At 39.2% G+C, this 16,937-nt stretch overlaps 1 protein-coding gene across 1 annotated transcript in view; it reads right to left on the bottom strand.

Annotated features, from left to right (window-relative positions):
* Positions 1-16,937, bottom strand: part of NPEPPS (aminopeptidase puromycin sensitive) — a 78,896-nt gene that overhangs the window by 4,377 nt on the left and 57,582 nt on the right. Inside the window, exons 12-20 of the mRNA XM_044444603.1 lie at positions 16,356-16,416; positions 14,372-14,481; positions 11,329-11,392; positions 7,901-8,040; positions 6,622-6,756; positions 4,263-4,482; positions 3,064-3,206; positions 2,628-2,684; positions 1,203-1,310 (exon numbers count right to left, since the gene is read on the bottom strand). Of these exons, the coding sequence (XP_044300538.1) occupies positions 1,203-1,310; positions 2,628-2,684; positions 3,064-3,206; positions 4,263-4,482; positions 6,622-6,756; positions 7,901-8,040; positions 11,329-11,392; positions 14,372-14,481; positions 16,356-16,416 (1,038 nt within the window). The remainder of the gene's footprint in view (positions 1-1,202; positions 1,311-2,627; positions 2,685-3,063; positions 3,207-4,262; positions 4,483-6,621; positions 6,757-7,900; positions 8,041-11,328; positions 11,393-14,371; positions 14,482-16,355; positions 16,417-16,937) is intronic.

The raw sequence follows: 16,937 nt of genomic DNA, 5'->3' as shown, positions 1-16,937 counted from the left end.
ACCTCTCTGGGGAGCGCATTCCATAACTTAGGCGCCACCGCTGAGAAAGCCCTCCTCCGAGTAACCACCCTCCTAACTTCTTCCATGGAGTTTAATCATTAACAGTATTGGCAAGTCATAACAAACATGCAGTTGATGCCACATATGGTAACTTTTGTCCCCTTTGATATATGAAGTAATAGAAATTTATAAATTCTCAGCACCACTATGTGAATTCCTCTGCTTCTTCATCCCCCTCAATTTAAGAAAATAAATACTATGATGAAATCATACACAGATTTCTGTCCATTATAAGCAGAAGGAAGGGGAATGAGATATGGGAAGGTTGTTTTTGGTAGCAATATTGTGTTGGTAAATTCAGTTTAATCCTGCATTACCTATCTACTGGCTCTTCTCAGAATTGTTCACACCTATTTTATCCTAACAGCAGCAACTTACTCTCACAATGCTACTTCTATAATAATGACATAATTTCAGTGCTATTTTCTGTTAACCTTGTGCCTGGGACGTTAGAAGTATCTCATACCATCTTGCATTGAGAATATTTATTTTGAAGAAGGCATTACAACTCAGAAAAATGTGCTCCAACTCAGGAGGAGTGAGGATTCTCTATCAAGTCACTCAGCCATCTCTTTCAGAATCCCCAAAGGAAAATAGCAGCAATCACTGATAAATCTTCCAAAATACTGCTGGTCATGCAAACAAGAGGCTGAAAGGTACATCCAGCAGCTAATCAATGGCAAGCAACTAGTGCATGCTTTTCCATCACATGCATTTTCTTTAGTAAAACAAGTTGCTAGTTCCTGAGTTTTAGATGAAAAGGTGAACACATGGCCAATTATTTAAAAAATACAGGGACAGAGGGGCTAGTAGTTATGAACCTGTCTTGAATCTGTACAAGTCTTGCAGCTTTGCCACTGCTGCCCCCTCCACTTCACTTCTCAGTTCTTATTCTACATTATTTATATTGCTTCTGTTAGTTGTGCCTGTATGTTTCTAAGCTTGCATTACTGCCTTTAGGACTAGACATTCAAAAAAAATAATGAAAACCAGTGTTCTCAGGGTGCTGAAACTGACACCACATGCCAAACTCCATACTTGTGCAACTGCATATGCACCGGATAGAATCACAGAATAATAGAGTTGGAAGGGAGCATGGAGGTCATCGGGTCCAACCCCCTGCTGTTGCAGCATATACTCACTGAAAGTGCAAAAGTGAGAACTTTCTGTATTAGCTCTGGCTGAGATATTGCGCCAAGCACCCGCTCTATTCGGTTCTTCTCTTCCTGCATATCAGCTTGCTTGTGGAGCTGCAACAAACCCCCCAAAAATAGCAAATGACATGAGAATCCTTCCCTTCCTTGAGTAGACATCCTCTCCTCTAAGCTACAGCCAGTGAAGTTAAATTAGAAACCTGACATGTGGTATACTAGCAAACCTGCTCAGCCACCGGGAACATGGCCAATGGGTAATCCACACAGGAATATTTGCCACTTAGTTTAGTGGGGGTCAAACAGAGGCCACACTTCCGAGTAATTGTGGGTTTGGTCTAGCAACAGAACCACTAGGTGGCATCCAAGTTTCACACAGTGATATAAGAGGAGTAATTTCTAGTCACTTGCATTTCATCTACATTTCAGGGCATTTCTTGTATTATCTTCTTTGAAGTGTATCAATAACCAGGTTCTTTATATATGCTATTCAGAATGTGCTTTACAGGACCTAGTATAGCTGCAGATGGTATAAGGGGTCACTTTACCAGGCTATGAAAAAATGTTGAAGTGACTGAAGTTTGCTATATTTGATTTAAAGTAAGTAAAGCATTTAAGCTGGGAAAAAACTGACAGGGAGGGGCACAGCATGACTGATTTCAACAGTTTCAATGTTTAAGACTTAGTTATCCTCATAGTACACAATCAACCTGTGGAATCATTCACCACAGAATGTATTAAAGGGTAACATGAGAATACTCTAATGATAGCTCTGTAAGTAATCAGCAGCCATTACAGCCAAAAGCACAATCCCAATGAATGGAAGAACCCTGGAATGTTTCCTTCAGCTGCATTTCTCTAGGACGTTACCCTGAAGGGAATCCAGATCTTTCAGACAAACCACTAGTAAACAAAATATTCATTAGATAATGATGTGTAATGGCCAAGTTTTTCCTTTAGACATTGTGTAAATAAATGCAACACTTTGGGAGGAGGGGGAATCTCAATTCCAGCACTGATTTAATTGGTCGACCTTATGTCTTAGACATTTTAATATTAATAGGACTAAATCCAAAGAATAATTCCCCTGACCACCTTATATATAAATGAACATACATAGCACATGTGGTTTTAAATCCCATTAATTTCAATGGAATAGGTTTAAGTACTTTTAAAAAACATCTCTCCCACTAAATCCAAGAGAATTTAAAAGTAAGCATTACTAAGGCCTGGCTGCTGTTGTGTCACATGGGAGAGACAAAACAAAAGTCACAAGTTATCAGAACTGTAAATATGAAAAGCACCTGTGCCTCTTTGGATCACCAATGGGAAACATATTGGCACAGCAGGCTCATTTATGTCTGGAATATTTTCTCTCTGCTTGATTACATGCATAGAAATATATACCACACTCACCTTTAACATAGTGTCTAAGGTGGTACTGTCACCATGCTTCAAAACAGTTACATATACCTGAAAAGAGAGTGTGACTGTTTTAAAACAGTTTAAAGGCTGCTTGAAAGCAACATATTAACTACTAATTGTTCTAACAAATCCTCACCTTTAGATTTCACCCTCAAAAGCTTCAGTCTTTGCAGCTACATGAACATGCCCCATTCAATGCAATTAGGGTATTTTCTGTATTCACAATTTAACATTTTAAAGGAAAGAATTAACTGCTTTGACTGGAGGGATGGTGGAATGCTACTAAAATAAACTTACTAATAAACAACTAGCAGGAAACAGCATGAAGCAGGCAAGTTACAGGTTTACTTAACAATGTATGAAAAACTGGATTTATATACAGGCAAGGGATGTGGGGGGGAAATCCAGGTCCTTTAAAGCAACCTACAGGACTTCTCAGATCAGCAGGCAGAATCTGCTTCCCTTCCACGTGGTCCTTAAACCGGCGTCGAGCTTCTTCTAATGTTGCCTTATGGCCAGCTTTTCCTAGCTTGCCCAATACTAAACCCCTCAGAAGCGCATCTAGATGGCCTGATGGAAAACAAAAAATGGGACATATATTTATTTTAGAAAAAGGATAGAAGCACTTATTTCATCTGAACATGAGAGATCACAGAGCCTGAACTGAAAAGGACCCAAACTTATCAATTCTCCCTCCAGGGAACTGAGCCAGGATTTTGTGAAACATGTTGCAAAATGTCTTCCTTTTCCTAAACTGCAGTGACAGAGCTTTTACAACTTCCTGATTAATTCTATCTTTAAGTCTTATTCTACTTCACAATAATCCAGATAGGTACAACACTGGGAATGCAGTATTATTAATAATACATATCTATCACCTTAACATAACAGCAGTTCTAAGTACTTTAAATGCTTAAATACTGGCATCCGTATTTTAGTTTACACTCTGCAGAGAGCTTAGATACTTTCTGTGGCATCAGCATGAAATCTGTAATTGCCTGGAGGCCTGATGAGAGGGTGTGGCATTTCCAGGGAAAGGATTGTAGGCAGCAGAACTGGAAAATCTTCTGTCTGGGGCTCTAGAAAACCATTACCAGTTGGAGTAGCCTGTGCCATACTGGAAAAACTAACAGCTTGACTCTTCATATGAACAAGACAGAACGTTTAACAATTAACATTTCTCCATTCTTGCATTGCACTATAATTCTCATTATAAAAGTTGAAAAACTTAAGGGTGAGAAATGGGTAAGTGGCAAATCAAGGTCTATAACTGAGCTAAGATTTGACCTGAATCCAACACTGGTCTTCCACAGTGGCTCTCATTCTTTTAACTAGTCTTCAAAAAAAAATTTTTTTGGTGCAATTTCTCTAACTTTCATATCTACATCAAATAGCAAACCAAACCAAGATAGAATCCCTCCCGCTAAACACAAGCTGCTCTTGAATGACAAGCAGCCCTGCTGCTTCTTGAATTTCCATAACTCTGTATAGCAAGACTAACTGGACATTAATTTATGTTAGGCTCTTGAATATCTGAATGTCCTGAAAGGTCTTATTCTCCCACAGCAAAAGTGACAGGGTAAAAATTCAGCACTGAAAGAATAAAGCACAGAGGAATCTTCATACCCTCGCCAGGCTTGGGGTCCCAGCCCAGCTTCTCTCCTATGGGCGAAAATATATCACGGATAAATGCCTGGATCTCCTCATAGAAGTCTGTGTGGGATAAGAGAGTTGAGAGAATCCCGAGGTTACAGCTCAGGTCGCTCCACACAGTATAGTTGGGCTCATTCACAAATGCTTCCATGACTTTTAGAACCTCTACAGTGCTAATAATTCCAGCTCGGGCCTAAGAAGGAAAAGAGACAAGTCACACTTATTTCTCAAACTAAAACAAACCACACAGAAAGCCCTCTGGATTCCTTCCTCATGTGTGAAGACTGGATGTTGACTGAAACTTGCAGGCAAGAAAGGGAGAAAAAGTACAATTCTAGTTCACATGGGACTAAATCATAGTATTCTGATGTTGGCTAGCCTGGAAGACTCAGCATGCCCTTAACTCAGGTCCTTTTTCTTTTGTCACTATGCAGGACATTTCTGGTTCTGCCTGGTTGTCAACTCAACTGAATGATTGGCAGGGTACCATATACAATTCCAGCAAGATCAAGTCAAGCTTCCACGCATAGCATGGAAAAGAGTTACATAAATACAAAATGATGTGGAGAAAGATTTTTCCTCCATCTCAGTATTGAAGAATTTCAGGAAGACCTAATGGATTGACACATAGGTTCAGGACAGAAAAAAGAAGTACTTCGTACAACAGAACCAATGTATTTAATTTACTTTCAAAAGATGGGGCTCATGCCAGTCATTTAAACAGCTTTTAGGCAGATTCATGGAGGGTGCATTTATCAATGCTTATTATCTATGATATTATTACATGCAGTCAAGTTGTCTCTGTCTTAGGATGATTATATGAATGAATGCCCTCCATAATGTCCTGTCCTTGACAACCCTGCTCAGCTCTTAAGGCTGTGGTTTTCTTGATGGAATAGATCCATCTCATAGTGATCTTCCCCTTCTTCTGCCTTTGAATTTCCCTAGCATGATGGTCTTCTCCAGTGAGTCTTGCCATCTCACGATGTACCTGAAATAGGATAGCCTCAGTTTCATCATTTTTAAAAATAATTTCTGAAGCTAGAAACGTCACCTAAAATCAAAAATTGGTTGGGTTCAGACAACACCAGAAGCCATAGTGGTTTTTTACCACTGTTGGTCTGTCATGTTGTCTGAACCCAGTTGTGATGTTTCATCATGGTAAACTTGGTCTTTAGAAGATATGATAAGAAACAATAATTTGTTCTCCATACCACCAAGGCTTGTGGTATGGTCTGAACACAGGATAGTGGTTTCCATGGCCATGGTATGCAACTACCATAGAATGTCCTGGAAAGGGTGGCAATTGTGGGACACACTCCAGTCACACAGCCTCTAGAGGCAAGTGAAACAGGCAGGGAGCGATGCACCTTGGAACTGAATTTTAGACACTGTGGCTATCAACAGCAAGAGGCCTGACTGGAGAGGAGAGAAACTATGATAACATAGAAAGCACTTGATCATCTGTCAGGTTCAAATCATGGTTCAGAAAAAGCAAACCATGGTTTGTAATATTGTGTCAATATAGCCCCTCAAGATATAGAACAAGGGCAGTCTCCTTACTTGGCTGGCTACTGTTGAAGATAAGATGCTGGACTACACAAACCTCCATCCTAATCAAATTGGGGACAGCCAGAATCCAGTAGGAATAAAAATGAGTTAGGAATATAAGCTTAAAACCAGTTTACCTAAAAATGATATATTATGCCAGCTTAAGCTAACCACTCGTGTGTGTTTTTTACTATTTCTAATTTTAGATGATTTGTCTTCTGAAGAACAATAAAGCAGAAGCCAAGCAAAATTTTGTTTAAAATCAACAGCCCTGGTAATCATTCTGCCCTGTTAATCAAGGTGGAAAGCAAAGGTACTCACAGCCTTACTGTACAAGGCCTTCATTTTCACATGCTCAACACTTAAAGAAAATCCACTAAAACAAGATGAGTAGAGATGTGAGGAATCTATGGTACTAATGTTGGCTATGTGTATTTCATACATTTGCAAATTGAAGAGAATATCGAAAGCAAATAGAAATAAAACAAGTCAGCTATTCAAAGAAAGTAAAAAATTCCACTGGGCTTTTAGAATTTCCCTATGCAGCATTGTTTGCATTCCCACTTGATATTTTATTTGCTTAATTTATTGACTCTTTCAGATTCTTTGTTATCTTTAAAAACACACTACACAAAGTACAGACTATTGAATTAGAAGTTAAAAGTTCTCTTGCAAGGAAATTGCACCATAGCCAGGATTTTAAAACTAGGGCTAACAAGATGTCAGGAAACACCAAGAGTCATGTCTACAGCAACAGGATTAACACCAGGCAAGAACTTACCAAAGAAAAGAGATCGTTCTGCAGCCCCAGCCTGTCCACCGGGGGTAAGGAAAGATCACGGATGGCTGGGAGCAAGCTCTCCAACATGTCTGAACTATACTGTGTGCGGTAAAATCCAACTGTTCCCAGATTTAGCTGAAAACATAGAAAGGAAAAAATAAGCCAGCACAAATGACTTAGAAATATAGACATGATCTCCAAGTTATCCTTGTCTGTGTCTCTGAGTCAGAAATGGCAAACAGAATAAATAGTACTTTGTGCAGTAAGGTAAAAGACTTACTACCAGAGTAACAACGTCAACAGAGGAGAAAACATTCCAAAGAGAGAGTTAGAGAAAAGATGAAAGTTCCCGCACTATCAAATTGACAATCCAGAAAAAATGGCTCATTTTCCTTAGCAAGAAGGAGATGGGATCTCCTTCCTACAAAGCTCATCACAAGGTATTCCTTTGTCAGAAGCCTTACATTTGGAAGATTCTCTGAAATCCAGATGAAATGTAATTTGTTCATACTGACCATGTTTTTGTGTCATTTAAAATGGAGATTATTTACAGGTTCAGTAGCAACATGTTATCCTCTTGTTGGACACAATTGTATGCATCACTTTTTACAGGCCCTTGAACATTGTCTGTTTCATACAAAAAGCTGTGCTGTTTTAATTCTATAGCACTTTGTACTATAGTAACATTTTGAGTTTCTTCTCATTAATAATTTCAAGGTAGTTTAGGCAAAGAATTATGATCTGAATACTGGCATGCAGCAAAATTAACATTGCAATAGTATTGGAAAACCTACATCTAATGCTCAAACCTATATTGACTGCACTTACACATTGCAGTAAGCTGTACTTGCAAATACACTACACAGGATTCACTGAATGACCTCAGAGGATGCCCAGCAGACAAGTGAGATTTCTATGGATTGTTGTTCCCCCTTTGCCTGTATCCCAGCATCTTCCATAGTAGAACCATCTTGTCTGCTCATCCCAACCCAATTTGAAAAACTGGCAGCAGAAGAGACATGCTTACAAGGGAGGCTTATATTAAGAAATATATACAAGTGCTGATGGCATAAATCTGGGTGCAAACTAATACAGAAGCTGCAGGTCCAAAGCTCTGATCTTTGGGCCCTGTGGTGTCACAACATTGCAAGAACAAGGGCATAATTTATTTTAAAAATATGCAGGTCAGACTGGACTACTTGGTCAGTCAAGGTGCTGTTCAGGTAAAATATGAGACATTCCACCTTAGGATGGTAGGCTGGAAATTACATCTGCTCACCTTCACCCACTCGTCTGGCTTCACATCTTTCAAAACCAAAGTCAGCTCAGGCTTATCCATCAAAACTTGTGTTTTGGCATGGGCTGGGTCTTCGCTTGTACAGATACTGATGGGAATCATCCACAGAGGGTAATCCTCACCTATATGAAAGAGAAGAAGGAAGTCTGACAGAACAATGCATGGTATGGCGTACTGCCCAATCCCATGGAAAATATCCCCAAGATTTTATAGCAGTAAAGTTACAGCTGCTTCCAGCACTTTTGTACAGTGCTTGTACAAATTCATCCAAGCTTCCTTTTTGTTTTTGTTTGTTGACATTCAACCTGTAAATGCACTTTGGAAATCAAACAACTGAAATTTTCTGCAAAGAACAGTAGCTCTTTGATGCAGTTTTCTAGATAAAATAAACAGTAGAAAAATGCAGTAACTACATTTTCTGGTCACTTTAAATGTGCAGATTTAAATATCAGGTCATACATGATATTTACATGAACTAACACTTCAGTTTATCACATATGGTTTCAGTCATATTCTACTTGCATTAAGGAAAAGCAGAATCCGCTAAAAATTAAAGCTTTGTATTACTAATTGCATTGGGAAGTAGTTTGTGTGAAGCAAAAACCAGAAGGTTGAACCCATTTTAACCAAGCCGACTTGTAAAATATGATGGTGTGGTTAAAACCAATGCACACATGTCACAACTAATGGTTATCCCTTAGACCATTTCTGTGTTCTGGCACATCTGGCAGAAAAGTATACCTCATTTTCTGGCGGGAAGCTATTTGCTGCTTATATTGACCTTAAATCAGCTTTTGATTTGGTCTCGAGGAAATTTATGGCCTAAATTACATAATTGTTCCATGGATAAGCGCCTACTGTTCCATATCAGATGTTTGTACAACCAGACTTCCAGTGAAGTCAGATATGGTCTGCAAAGACAAGCTACTAACCCAATTCTTGTCACAAGGAGAGTTAGACAAGGTCGTATTCTGGCCCCTTTTCTTTTTAATTTATTTTTAAATAATCTGGCTTTCCATTTCCATAACCTCCAATTCTCATGCTCCCAGACTGTGCAATACTAAGATATCTTTACTTCTGTATGCTGATGATGCTGTATTGCTGTCACTTTCTAGAACTGGGTTAAATTGTTTACTAGTTGCATTTGGAACTTATTGCTCTATGTATGACCTGATCATTAATTATAATAAGTCCTGGTGTTCTCTAAAGCTAGAAAACAATTTAAATGGACTATAAATGGCAATATCATTGAGCACATTTCCCATATAAAATATCTAGGAATTCAAATGCAAAGCACTGGGCTCTTGGTCTGAAAAATGTAGGCAAGCAATTTAATCAGCAAACTTTGCCCAGCAGCAGATTTTAAGTTTTTTTTTTAACACAAGGTTGACATCATATTTCCTCTGCCATGCAAATTTATAAAGCAAAGACCTTGGCCCAACTTATTTATGGCATTCCTATTTTGATTTTGGGATTTTACTCCCGCATGGAAAAAGTCCAGTCCTCTTTTCTTAGGAAGTTGCTGGGCCTTCCTCCCTGTGTACAGAATGGAGCCATTAATCTAGAAATAGTGATTTGATTTGTTGTGTGCAAGGCATGGATTGAACCCTTTAAATGGTGGCTATGTTTACATTTTCTAGCAGTTCCTGGTAACTACCTGTTTCTACTGCTTTCAGGTATGTATGTTAACTGATGGATGAGAGAAATGGACAACAAGCTGCACAGACTAGGTTCTTCTGCAGAAGTACTGGGCAACTATGGCTAGAAAGGTCCCAATTTCTTGTTGTTCAAAGATTAATAGACCTGGATCTTCAATAATCGAGAACTGCTGCTAGTAAAACTTGTTCTTCACTATTTCATTGGTTTGCAAAGCAGATAAAATACATTCTTATGATAGCATGACAAAAGTGTAGAAATAAATCCTTCAAAATAAGCCCTATAGAATTATCTGGTGTTGTTCACTTATACACACATGAATCTTGAATTAAGTCTGATAAAAAGTATCTTTGGCAACAAACGCAAAGAACTTGATTCACTCCTCTGCAAAAGATAAAGGCTGGATAGGGACATGATCACACTATACAATAAATCAGAAAGGGTAAGAAAAAGCAGAAAGCGGTTTTGCTTTCAGATGGCTACAGGAATAAGGCTATGAGCTGACTGCTACCAAATTCAACCGGGAAATACCAGGAATGTGTTGTGCTACTGGGAGGTACAAATGTCTGAAACAGCCAGGATAGGTGAACAAGTTAAAAGGATCTGGTACCTCAGTTGTGCCCCACTAGAGTAAAGAAGAGTTTCCTTCCATATATGTTCATGTAGGCCCCCCATTTCTCCTTGAGGCAGTAGGGACTGCCACAGTCAGCAAACGAATGTTATACATTGTGGTCTTTTTCCTCAACAGAAGTTCTTTCATGGGGATTATTTGACTTAGGGTTGAGATGAACCCTTTCAGAATCCATCCCTCCAGAATCCAGACTTCCTCTTGTGCTCGGGCCCAGTCCTGCAAAGCAAGCCAAGCCAAGAGAAAGTCCATGAATGCTCACAACCCCCCAGTTGTGCAACCAGCAACCTACCCTGTCAGGAGTGGCTGCAGGATGCAAAAGAGGGGAGTTGTGAGCAGGTGCACCAGCTGCCATTCCAAGTGACCAACCTTTTTCCCTGCTTGCTGCTGCCAGCAGCAGTGCACATGAAAAAGGGGTTCAGCAAGTGGGCATGCCAGCTGCCATTCCCAGCAACCAACCTTCTTCCCTGCTGCATGACTTCTACTCCAGACTGACCAAAGACTAGTTTGCCTTTTTATTTTGTGCTTTCTTCTGCACACATGGTTTGACTATGCTATTTGCTCTAAAGCCTATTTCTGAAGTGCTGTCCTCTCTGATTACAGCCTGGATTATGTCAATTGATGTATCTACCTTCCAGCAGGGGTTATACTAGAAGGCTTAGTTCTTTCTAACTTCATGATTCCCTAAACATTGAACTTCCTAGCCACTATATTCCCAACAATGGTTTGCCAATGGTATATGATGGTAGAATAATTGAGTGTATCACTGAATCCATACAAAACTAAATATTCATATATAGGGGAAAACAACTATGTAAAATTTTTTCCTAGTGCCTTGATACATACACACACAATTAATACACGGTAAAGTAAATGTAAAGGCAGTTCACAATCTTCCTAGTTAAAACATGCAGAACATAAGGAGGAAAAAACACATTGAAAACTAGAATTTCAGACTTAGTAGTTTGGTTGGTTTTTTTTAAAGGTCAAGTTATTTCAAACATCTAAATCCTAAAAAGGACACCTGCCTGCACAAACTGACAGTGCAAGTGCTGTTTCGCAGAATGGCTGGTGTCACGTACAATATGGTGCGCTGCTTGGCTCCTGTTATTAGCCATCGCCTTACCACTATATGGTCCGCTGGCACAGAATTTCTTCTGGACTAGCTTCAACACTTTGTCATCTTCTTGCTGGAGTGGAGAACAAGATGCCAGAATTGTACTCACACATTTCTAGATGCCTCTAAGTTAGATCATATCCCCAGCACTGTTTTACCCTTATCCTCGGAGGCCTCATTAGGATTGTAAACAACATTCAGAGTTTGCCCGAACAACTTTTTGAGCCACTTCATATTGCCCACTCCCCATCCCCACATACCTTTTTTGGCTGCTCTCATGCTCAGATGACCCAGTCACAGCTGGCACGCTTCCTTATGATACTGTGTTATACCCCATATAGTATGTCATAACTGAAATATGACAGCCAGGAGTGGTTTATCAGTGCTACTGGTGCACAGGACAAATGAGGCTGTAATGCAACCAATTACATAGTCTACTGACTTGACCTCATCTATTCAAGTAAAATATGGCACTGGTCTAACCTGATACTATCTGCTTTCCATATCAGGCCCAGGCTTTCAACATAAAATAATGTGCCAAATATACTTTGGATGAAGGGCTCCAGCTTAAAAATTCTCCTTTCCAACTCCCTCAGACAATGTTGATAATAAAGTTATTGAGATACAGAGAGGAGAAAAATGTGGACTTTTATGACTGAATAACTTTAACATAAACACCCGCCCCCAAAAGAACTTAAGTGCTAGATCTGAGTTATTTCTGGTAATTCCAGAAATGAGTTCTGGGGCTCGCAAACCATGTTACGCACCTGGGGGATGGATGGGGAAAAGAACAGCTCTGAGCCCTCTACTGAGTAACTAAAGCAAAGTCTCATCTAGGATTAGGGGATGGCACTTCCAGGTCAAAGAGCAGAATTACCAAGCTGATTTAAGTACCCCATAGCACCTTTTTAAATGAAGCAAATCTGCTACAATTAAACACATATTCTTATATTATTTGTTTTAAAACTACACTGTTTATTAGCAAAGTCATACCAAAGTATTGATGCAACATAGTGCTTAACAGTATGAGCCAAGATAGAGGAAACCCTTGACACAAAGCTCCACCTCAGCCATTTGTGGCCAATCATGAGACATTTTCTCTGCCCCTGGATTCCCAGCTGTGATACAGAGATTATATTGGCCCATCCCTCACAGTTATGTTGACTGCAAGTGGAATCCTACAGATTCTTGACATTGTCTTGATAGCTATAAGATACTTGGGATTCCTCCCTCTGAAATCAGAGACAAGCAATCTGCCCTCAGAAGCAGGATCTGAAGATCCGACCCCTCTTCCCTTCTGCCTGCAAGCAATATAGAAAGAAATATGCCAGCTGACCTTTGAGATTGGAAAAGAGATCCAGGAGAGGGGGAAAAGAAGGTGTGGGTAGACAGTATAGGAGACAAAGAGGCCAGGATATGAGTTGCCCTGAGTCTTCTCCAACCTCCTTCCCACCCTCTTTGAAGCACCATGCTAAAAAGCCCACCAAAATATGCAGGGCAGGAGTATGATGAGACACTCTGTACAGATTGGTCAGAAGCATCCAAGTTCAGGGGATTCCAATCAATTGGGGCACAATAAAAAACAGCATTAAGGATTGTACAAATTAGTATACAACATTCAGTTAATTTAACATGAATGTGGTTATGTAGCTAGAAAAAGTAGACTTTTACACCATTACATTTCCAGTGCCTCCTTTCCTGTTTCCCTGACCTGCTCCCTTCAAGTCCTGGCCTCTATCACTTCCTTTTTCTATTTTACTTACAACTCCCTATAATAGTTTCTCCCCTGTGCACTCACAATCAAAATATTTTTGGTTATTTGGGGGAAAAAAATCACACAAAAAACCTGTATCCAGAGGTTTACGATATTAAGTTGCAAAATACATCTGCTGCTTGAAGTGCTGGAGGAGCAAGAATCTTCCAGCAAAGCAGCTCATTTAACTTATATCTGCTCATTCCTGCTAGTCTTCCTCAGAATTTTTGAGCAGAAAATTTCAGCATGCCCACTGCATACACCAGCACTGAAAATTTGCAAATCAAATTCTTCTTTAAAAAACCAAAAAAGATACCTAGACTTTCTGGCTATGAAAGTATGCATAAAACAGTGTGGGCCATGCTTAGAGGAAATAAGCAGCAGCTGAATATAGTTTGTAGTGGTCAGTCGTGCAGCTTCAGTACTCTGCACATCTGTTCCTCATTTATTGCAGAACTAAAGACCACACAAAAATATAGCATAGTTTGAATGTATGATCTGAATGATTCACTAATTTAGATATATAAATATATATAAATATAGCACAAGTGCAACACTGTTCTATCACCTGTCTCCACATAAATTACTCCGTGTGATGATTTGAAACAAGTGACAGTATTAACATAGATTCGCAAATTTGCTTCATTTGCATATTCCTGTTCAGGTTGCGGCTAAGGAATCTATATTGATATGACATACTACTTGCCTTTCCATATTTAATCCCAAATTCTATAAAGCCTCCAACTGTGTAATAGGAAAGCATACATTAAATGTTTCTAAAAATATCAATTATTTACTAAGCATAGATATTGGTGGACTGTTTTGGGGGAGTATATAGTCACAGATGCAATTCAAGGCATCATGCTTAACTAGGGTTTGCATGATATCTGTACTGACAAACCATGCTTTCTATTTATCCAGGAAACTAGAATGAGAAAACATTACTTGAAGTATCTTTGCAAACATGATTTGTGTCTTCCCTTCCACTATTTTTTGCTTGCTGTTGCTGGTGGATTTGCAATTAAAAACAAAACTGCTGACATAATGTCCAAACTGACAAGACACGGGTTACAATAATTGCTGAACTGCTTTGGTAGTGTTCTCTGGTATACGTATGGATGATGATGATGATGATTGAGGCCTCTTGCACTCTAGAAATGGGAGTGCTCAGGAGACAGAAAATGAAAGCAGAGGAATTAGCTCTAAACTATGTTTTGCCTATATATTTGGAAGCTCATACCATTGCCCTTCCTATTGTCTGAGCAAAGCCCCCATCAGAATCAGAAACTGTGTACCTACCTGCTCCACCTCCACATAAACAAGTGGAAACCCCATCTGCTTGGTCCATGTATTCATCACAGCAGCAATGGGTTTACCACTAGCATGTTCCAAGCTTTCCCAAAGATCCTCTGCAGAGGGAAAAAACCCAAACTAAATAATCTCACCACCTCGCACTAAAGAAAACATTTTAAGTCTCCTGAAGGAAACACTGCACAAACTGCTTTGATTCTAGTACCATTAACAACCATTTTGACAGTACTTTAATGTGCAAAAGCCTTTCCAAAAGTTCTGCTAATGCCTCCTGCAAACAACTTTGGTAAGCAGCTATTATTCCCACTGAGTAAGTAGGAAACTGAGGCAACAAAATTCTCTATGTAGATTCATGATCACACAATCAAAATAAGTCACTGTGACTTATTTGAATGGCAGTACATATCAGGCATGTTCTAAGTAACCATAGTCCAGGCTGCTTGGCTTGCTGGAAGGAGAGGGGGACCTCGTAATATCCAGTGAGATACTGGAGGGTTGTTTCATCCTCCTACAAACCATGCTTCCAATTACACATAAGATCTGAGCTACTGTCAGCCACATAAAATCTAGACTGTTTAACACAGGAGCTGAATTGCACCAGACATCTTCTCTCAATCCTGTGTAGACTGCCAACTTATGAAATCTCAAAATCACATGGCTACTCAAATCTCAGCGAAGTTGACATCCCTACAGTAAAACAGGCTGCCACCAGACTGGTTCACAGCTTGTATAAAATTTCTTTGCTTGTGCTTCCTTCTGATATTACCTACATTTTTCATTTGTTTTCCTGCAACTACTTTGTGAGCCTCTATTCTGTGCCTGTTTGTGTATCCACAGTCCCTTTCAGCTTGCCAGTCTGGCTTCACTATTCCTGATTCTGTCCAGGCAGCTATGCTGCCCACAAATCTCCAGTATAAGAAAAGCTGCTAGCAAGTCTGATCAAAATGTTATAGAATATACACAGTAGGAACAATCAAGATATATCCAGCCATGATCAACATTTAAACCCATAGTTAAGTGCTAGAGTTCCATTTATTTTACTGGGACTTTGGTGTGCCTCAGTCCTCTTTCCTTACGCTAGTGTATAAGGAAATAAGAAATGACTCAAACGCTTGTGAAGAGATTACCATCTGAACCGACCTTGAATTGTTATATCCATACCAAATTATATGCTACGAACAGAGCCAAGGTGCAGGTGCAAGCCCTCTAAGCAGAGATTATTATTTGAGTTCTTGTATTCTGTACAGAATCTGATTCTAGCACATTGCTGGGGTTATATAAAATATTAAGAGTAGAACTATTGCATAAGGGCTTTCCCCTAATTCTTCATCTTTAGACATTTAATTCTATGCCTAACTCGTTCATTTTTTCTTTTCATTTTTTTAAAGGAAGCTATCAGAGGCCTTAATACAAGATCAGTTTACTTCTTTTGAAGTGGGGGGAGGTCAGAAGTTATTACAGCTAAGTTTCCAATTCAGAATTTGAAATGGTTTCCCCCTAAAGTTATATTTAACCCACCACTGTGATTTTCTAGTATTATTATTATTATTATTATTATTATTATAACATTTCTATGCCGCCCCTTGCCGAAACCTTGGGGCGGCTTACAACATGATAAAATACATTGAAATACAATAGTACATAATAAATTACCATTAAATATAAAAATACAAAAAATACATTGATTTACAAATACAAAATTAAAATTATCAGTATAAAATAAAAATATAAGAGGAGAAAGAGAAGGAAGAAGAAGGAAGAAGAGAAGGAAGAAGATGAAAGAGAAGAAGAAGAAGGATACTAGTAGGTCTAGTATCCTTAAAGATGTAATTTATTATGAAACATTTTCAGGTGAATTTCCCTGACTTTTCATGTATAAAAACTAATTACTGGAGAATTAATTCCCCCTCTAAAATGAAATGCTGTAGAGCCAAGGGGATCACTGAGGAAAGTAAAGACAATGGTCAGTTACCTGTTGCTGCATTCTTGTGTTGGAACTTGGTAAGATACAGGTGCATTCCTTTCCGGAAATCCTAGAATATAAGATTTTTAAAATAAAAACAAAGCTTTCCAAATTTAGCTTATCAAGACACTGAACAGGCAGGTAATATCAGATGCTGAAAACAGTCATTAGCCTTCATGTTCTGCTTGTGTACCCTCAGAACTACCTGGCTGTGCCAGTGCTAGACAAAGGATAAATGGCTGGCCGGGAAATACTGCAAATTTTAGGACATTTAATTATTAATTAAATTCCACCTTTTTTCCTTCTGAGGACCTTAAGGTGACTCACATGATGTTCCTCCTCCTCCTCTCAATCTTATCCTCACAACAACCCTGTGAGGTAGGTTGGGCCAAGAGTCTGTGACTGGCTCAAAGTCAGGGAGCTCTATGGCTGAGTGGGAGTACAGTCCAGATCTCTTGAGCTGCGATCTGACATGCTAATCACCACACCACACTGGCTTTCCACACACATAGGACTGTGTCCTACTAGTCGTTTGCTTCATCCATTCCAAACTCACATACATATACTCCCTTTATACTATACTTTGTACAG

This window comes from Varanus komodoensis, unplaced genomic scaffold, assembly GCF_004798865.1.
Source record: "Varanus komodoensis strain SLA01 unplaced genomic scaffold, ASM479886v1 scaffold45, whole genome shotgun sequence".
Lineage (NCBI taxonomy): Eukaryota > Metazoa > Chordata > Lepidosauria > Squamata > Varanidae > Varanus > Varanus komodoensis.
Note: the sequence above shows the minus strand (reverse complement) of the source record. Positions and strands in the feature narration are given on the sequence as shown.